This window comes from Gouania willdenowi, chromosome 21 (assembly GCF_900634775.1).
Source record: "Gouania willdenowi chromosome 21, fGouWil2.1, whole genome shotgun sequence".
Lineage (NCBI taxonomy): Eukaryota > Metazoa > Chordata > Actinopteri > Blenniiformes > Gobiesocidae > Gouania > Gouania willdenowi.
In genome coordinates, this window is record NC_041064.1 from 14,437,887 (window position 1) to 14,444,432 (window position 6,546).

The 6,546-nt window shown below is 38.7% G+C and overlaps 1 protein-coding gene across 1 annotated transcript in view; it reads right to left on the minus strand.

The window, feature by feature from the left end:
• Positions 1 to 6,065, minus strand: part of hs6st3b (heparan sulfate 6-O-sulfotransferase 3b) — a 78,227-nt gene extending 72,162 nt beyond the window's left edge. Inside the window, exon 1 of the mRNA XM_028436435.1 lies at positions 5,066 to 6,065. Coding sequence (XP_028292236.1) covers positions 5,066 to 5,610 — 545 coding nt within the window. The 5' untranslated portion in view covers positions 5,611 to 6,065. The remainder of the gene's footprint in view (positions 1 to 5,065) is intronic.
• Between the last annotated feature and the right edge of the window lie 481 nt (positions 6,066 to 6,546).

Below are 6,546 nucleotides of genomic sequence, written 5' to 3' on the forward strand. Positions count from 1 at the left end.
CTTGACTAATGTCTTTTCTATTGTGTCCTTCTTGCATTCAAACTTGCATTGAAAAGAATCGGTGCCTTATTAAAACAGTAGAGGAAATGTTACACAATATTCCCTATTTCATATGTGTACAGTACAGTATAACAAGTATCATCTTTTAGATATCTGTTTGATGACATATAAATATTATATAATACTAATCAGGTAATAAAAGGCACAACATATTTGTTTTTTAGGCATTACATGTTATATTTTGTTGATACAATGTTGACAATTGTCTAATGTCTTTTTAACCAGCCAATAATCCCGGTAAAACTAAAAAATAGTGAAAGATGTATCATCTTTTAAAAAGGATGTCAACACTTCAATCATTTTTTGACCTTATCCTGAGGGGATCGTGTTTATGTGCAGTCATAGCAGGAGCTGCCTTTCGGTTTGTGCCAAAAAACATACTGGATACAATACATCTCTGCAATTTTACTTCACCATGCCCAGAAACATTGATTTGTTAAGGTTGGGTAGAGTATGTTTCACCTCAGACCAAGCTGATTGTGTTTATTTATTACTGTGACTGATGTATTCCAGGCAACATGGCAATTTAAAGGAGACAAACAGATTTCAATGGAAAAGAACTTCCAAACGATATGCACTAGTAACCTGAAAGCTTTCATTCAACGAGCCTCTGAAGACAGGATGAGGTCAGACATTGTTTTATGATTCACTGCAAAGTAGATTTTCAAAATCAGCTCGTCGCTTAGTGCCCCCATGTCACACTGAATGGATCTCTATGAGTTACTGTAAGACTAGAGATGTGAATAATTAACTTGTAAAAATCTAATATAATACTTGCTGCTCAGTGGTCTGCAAACCATCCGAGAGGAAAATTTCCAGCTGCAGACAATGTAACGCCGTGAAACTCCCAACAAATCAACTTAAAAGGACAGAACTTATGGGGATGTTCCTCCAAAAAGCCACTAAACAGTTATTTGACTGACACCTGATTTCAGAGGAGACACACAGGCCTCTCCCACGCTTTCTTGGGCTTTACCGCCGACTCATGGAGGAGTGCGAGCCTGCCTGTATTAAAAACGCCAGAAGCTACAATGCGGGCAGTCCCTTATTGGCTTTCTCTTATTGCTACCTCTGTATCTGGCAAGTTATGTGTCTGAGAAGGTGAAGAGAAGGTTTCACAAATAATGTTTTGGGATCATATCACACATTTCCATGGTATCTGTTAAACAAGTGTCTGAGGGTCTAGCATTGCGGCTAAAGTTGCTCTAGCTAGCAACTTAATCTTGCCTGATTTTAACGTAACTATCCCGTTTTTGTAAATTATCTGAAGCATGTGAAATATAAAATGAATAGCTGTAGTTGACATTATTAACCATTTTTTAGCATGTTTGGTACTGTTCCGGTACTATTTGTGTTAAACGGGTGTCATAAGGTCTAGCATTGTGGCTAATGTTGCTCTAGCTAGCGACTTAATCTTGCGTGAATTTAGTGTAAATATCTAATTTCGTAAATCCTCTGAAACATATGAAATGTAAAATTAACAACAGTAGTTGACTCTATTAGCCATATTTAGCGTGTTTGGTATTTCGGAAAGTGTAATAGCCAGTAAAGTAATCTAAACAGGCAACGACGATGAAAGGAAAAGTGTAAAGTGTATAGATGTGACACGTAAATGGGTTAACCCTGAAACACAATTTAGGAATCTACTCATCAAGAGAAGCTCTTCTCTGCATCACAAAGACTTGCTATCTGTATTTAACAGTGGTGTACAATTAGTACACGCCCCCGCACCCTTAGGTGCAGCCCTGAGAGTACTAAATGATTCTATTCTTAACAGTTCCTTTCTTTAGAAAATTAACTTTAGATCAAATACAATTTTAAAAGATTATGACCAAAGCATTACTCCTCACAAAAGGATTTTAAAGATGACATTTGCATTAAGTTATTAGTCACCACACTTAGTGGATGTGCCTTCTGCAGCAGCTGGTCAGAGAGGGGGTCTAAACATTACGTGTCTGCCAGCAGTCTTGGTCGAGGCAGAATCATCTCAGAATAGATGCTGCAGGAACTCCTGCTGAAGAACAAGAGGCTGAGGATTGTAAGTGCAGAATGGATGTTGCAGCTGTGAAATGAAGAGCTGTCGCATCCAGGAACCACTTCCCCTCGCAAAGAAAGCACTTGCCACAGCAGAAATAAATCATGCCTTTGTGTTTGTGTTCTCAGAGTGTAATGCAAATGATGAACCTCATTTTAATGTTTTGTGTGGGTTTTCTTTTTTCTTTTTTTTTGCACCATTTACAAAAATAATGACAAGAACATTTGTCTCAGTCATTTTTACAACAATTATTTTGTGGTACTACACGTGAAAATTAAGTATTTCTAATGCAATGTTTCTGCTTTGCTTTTCCTTTCAGAATAGTTGCTAGGATAATTCGTGTTTGGAATGAGGCATCAAATGAAACAATTCTGAGCACCACACGAGTGAAGAACTTCTTCTATGTATGCCGACAACAAACACCTCAAAGGATGTTAGAAACAGCGCACGAAAGACACAAAGGCCAATGATGTAAAGAGAGTGGTGGGTACTGATGCATTGAAATATGATACAACACAACTGATCTGTTTTCTTTGAAGTAGATGAATGCAGAAAATTAAAATCAAACTAGAAGTCAGTAGGTTGTTTTTTTTTTTTTGCATGGTTTTTGATCAAGTCATGCCTGGAATGACAGGAAATATCATTTTGTGTTTTGACTTTACCATCAAATAAACCAGAGAAATCTTGGTATTTGTGTAAAGGTTTACCTGTAATGTGTGATAGGTAGAGTTTGAATAATTCCAAGCCTTAATATCATTTTAAAGAAAAACATTCATTGTAATGGATGATGTGAACACGAAAGACAAACATCTGTAATTCGTATAATGAGACGTTAACCACAGTGAATATGAATGTTATGGCATTCTTAGCTTTACACTAATTCCAGACCATCCACTTAAGCATATCCACTTACCACAGGCCTAATGCTGTATATAGCAATTATTAGCCTTTTCACAATGGATCTCGTCTCAGTTTTAATTGCCTAATGCGGCCTCTACTTGATATTGCACTTGAAACAAAGATAACAAAAGCATTATCCCTTTATAAATGGTCCTCCAAAGAAGGTTAATCAGATTTCATCCCATCCTGTGTTTAAAGTTTTGTGCCTCAACATATTTCCAGTGCAAAACTGAAAAGCAGTTTTTAAATGTTTCATGAGACACGTGATTATTTGTTTGTACCCGAATGTTCAGTAGCTGAGATGTCAAACATTCAAACAATATCACTGACAAAATCCAGCACACCAGTCCAATTAGTGGCTAACGGCGTGGCCTAGATAAAATGACAAATGGCACAAAGAAAATTGATCACGAAGGAAAATTCATAAATTATAGATCAACTGGTCTGTGAATGTGTACAAGATAATAAAATAAATATTGTATAGATTTTAGATATATACTGTATATAACAGTGTCTTTCAAACTGTGGTTTGTGAGACTCCTGGAGGTCCATGGTTATAAATCTGGGCTCCGCTTCATGTATTATTCACTTGCACTCACTCACCTCCACCTTGGAGGTAATATTTTCACCGGTGTTTATTTATTTGTTTGCCTGTTAGCAGGATTAATGCAAAACTACTGAATGGATTTTAACAAAATTTTAACCCATGATAGACCATTCACCATGGAAGATTTAATCACATTTTGGAGGGTATCTGGCACAGTATACTGGGTCTGGATCTGTTTCAATAATTGAAAAATCCCTATCTCTTGTCATTAACAAAATTTCCAAAATGAATATCCAGGTTTATAATTGACCGATTTCTATTAGATTTGACTCAGTTATGTTAATTTGGTTATTATCCCACAGAGTTTCATCTAGATTTGATCAGGATTGTGCAAGTTATTGCGATTTTTGAAAAAAAAAAAAAAAATAGGAGTGTCTATATATTATATTACTATAAATATCATTTCTAAATACTGAATCAATATCAATGCGGATATCACAATTTTCTGACGAACCCAATGACTTTTTTTTTTTCCAAAAGAAAAAGTTTTTTGATCAAATTTGCTACAGTGTTACAAATACACAATCAGTGACAAATTGCACCACCTCAGATATTTGTATACTGACATTTCTTTGAAATAGATTTAGATTTGAGAAAGTGAAAGTATAGAACACAGTTGTGATTGTGTGCTGTGTTTTAATTTCAAAAAAGAATTGAATAATAATAGGAATTTATTAATAATAATAATTTAAAAAAGATTTGGTAACATTTCTCTTGAAGTTTTATACATAAGGCTGACGTTACACTGTCATTAGCATGAACAAGGTGCCATGAAGGCAGTCATTGAGTGTCGTTCGCTAAATTGTGACACCTTTCGTTAAATTATGACACCACCTTTGGAGCTATGTTGGCATTTTTGGGTTAGGTGGAGGGATCTAGTGGGGTAAGGGTTAGGGTAATAAAGAGTTAAGCTTAAGGTAACGATCAACACTTAATAACAGCCTTCAGGACACTGTATTCATGCTAACGACAGGTGCCATCTCATAATAATGACAGCGTAATGTCAGCCTTTATGTATAAAAACAAAGATTTTAATCAGTAATATATATTTTTAATCAATTGCTAGACATTTTAGGCGACCCCGTTTAAATTCCAGGCGACTCCAAATGGGGTCACGACCCAAAGATTGGAAAAACACTCAATGATCATGAATATTAGGCGCTTGGTGGAGGTTTGCGCTCTTTGAGTGCTCTTGTTTTAGAAATTATCTGATAAAAGTTGCTAAATATAGCCGCGGCATTAGGAGCTTTAGTATTAGTAATAATTCACAAATTACTGTTCTAAAAGATTTTCATAAAAACTTTGTGATTTATCATGTAGCCTAATAGTTTATTTTATTTATTATTATTATTATGATGATCAACACAAGTATTAAAAGGACATAATGGTTAAAGGTGTCCTCATCACAATTCTCTGTTATAAATGACTTTCAGTGCACATTATGTGTCTACAGCAGGTGTTACCTTTTATTCCTCTGTGCGTCCTTCTTGTCCATAACCACCGGGACACAGTTGGTCAGCTCGGTCCAGTCCGCGTGCAGTCCGCAGCTCCAGCCCGTGGAGAACCGGGAGAAGAGCCACGACTCCTCCTTGCCCGGCCGGTGACACGTGCATTTCTTCTGACCGGGCTTACAGTCGCACGGCTGCTCCAGGCGAATATTCCTCACCAGGTGTCTGCCGAAAGTGGTCCCTCCTGTTTTCTGGATGTGCAGGAACACGATCACGTCGTCCTCTTTGATGTTGAACTCCACGTGTCTGTCCAGGTCCCTCTCGGTGAAGTTGAACTTAGACTGCAGCCTCTGGGGACCGTCGTCCTCCAGGTCCTGGTCCCTGTAGAAGTCATCGCTGTCCTGATACGGGGTTGAGAGCAGACTCACCTCTGATAGTTTCTCCTCTGTCTTAAAGTGGCACGAATTGCTTCCAGCGGGACAGATGTACTGGTACCCTATCATCACAAACAGGACGGCGAGGATAGGCACCAGAATCAGCTTACTGGATCTATCATCCATTATCTCAGCGGAGTGGCTTCATTCCATTACTGTGAATAAATAAAGGCAGCACCCATGGGCTCTTTGGGGATCAATAATACTCCATGAATCAGACGGAATGAAGCTGCCTTTTTGAGTGCAACATGTTGGTCAGACATCACCTTCCAATAAGTCATCGTCAGGACGCACCTTGGTTTTTGCACACAGACCTTCACTGTATTCAGCATTGAGTTTGAATTAAGAGTCATCGCGTTCACATGTGTGATGTCCAACTTCTACACAAGCTGCTGTGTGCGATCCACCGCCTCCCATGCTCCGCTGTCCAGTCAACAATCCAACAATGAGGGGAAAGAGGGATAAAAAAAAAAACCGCTGTTCAGCTGTAGTCCGTGGTTAAAACGCAGCAGATCATCTCCTCCACACACTTATTATTATATGTTGCCAGGTAAGCATGTTTGAAGCTGGATCGCGCTCCTCTCAAGCACCCTTTGCTGGACTGAGACAGTCTGACTGTGCTGAGCAAGTGCTTCTGTGTGAGGATGAGGATGATGATGGTGGTGATGATGATGATGCTGCTGCATCCCACTCCACTAATATGCGTTATGCTCTCGACGCTGTTGGGCTGAGGAAAGCTCCACATGCCATAAATCAGACATGGGCAACTTTTATCACAGTGAGAGCAACAAAAATGTGAATGTCTGATCCAAGAGACATGTGATGAGAATCCACATTAGCATTTAATCATCTAAACTAGAGTCTAAAGCAGGGGTGCCCAAACCTGGTCCTCAAGGGCCCCTATCCAGCATGTTTTAGATGTTTCCCTCTTCCAACACACCTGATTCAAACTCATCATCAAGCTCTGCAGAAGCCTGATGACGATCCTGGTCATTTCAATCAGGTGTGTTGGAATAGGGAAATGTCTAAAACATGCTGGATAGGGGCCCTTGAGGACCAGGG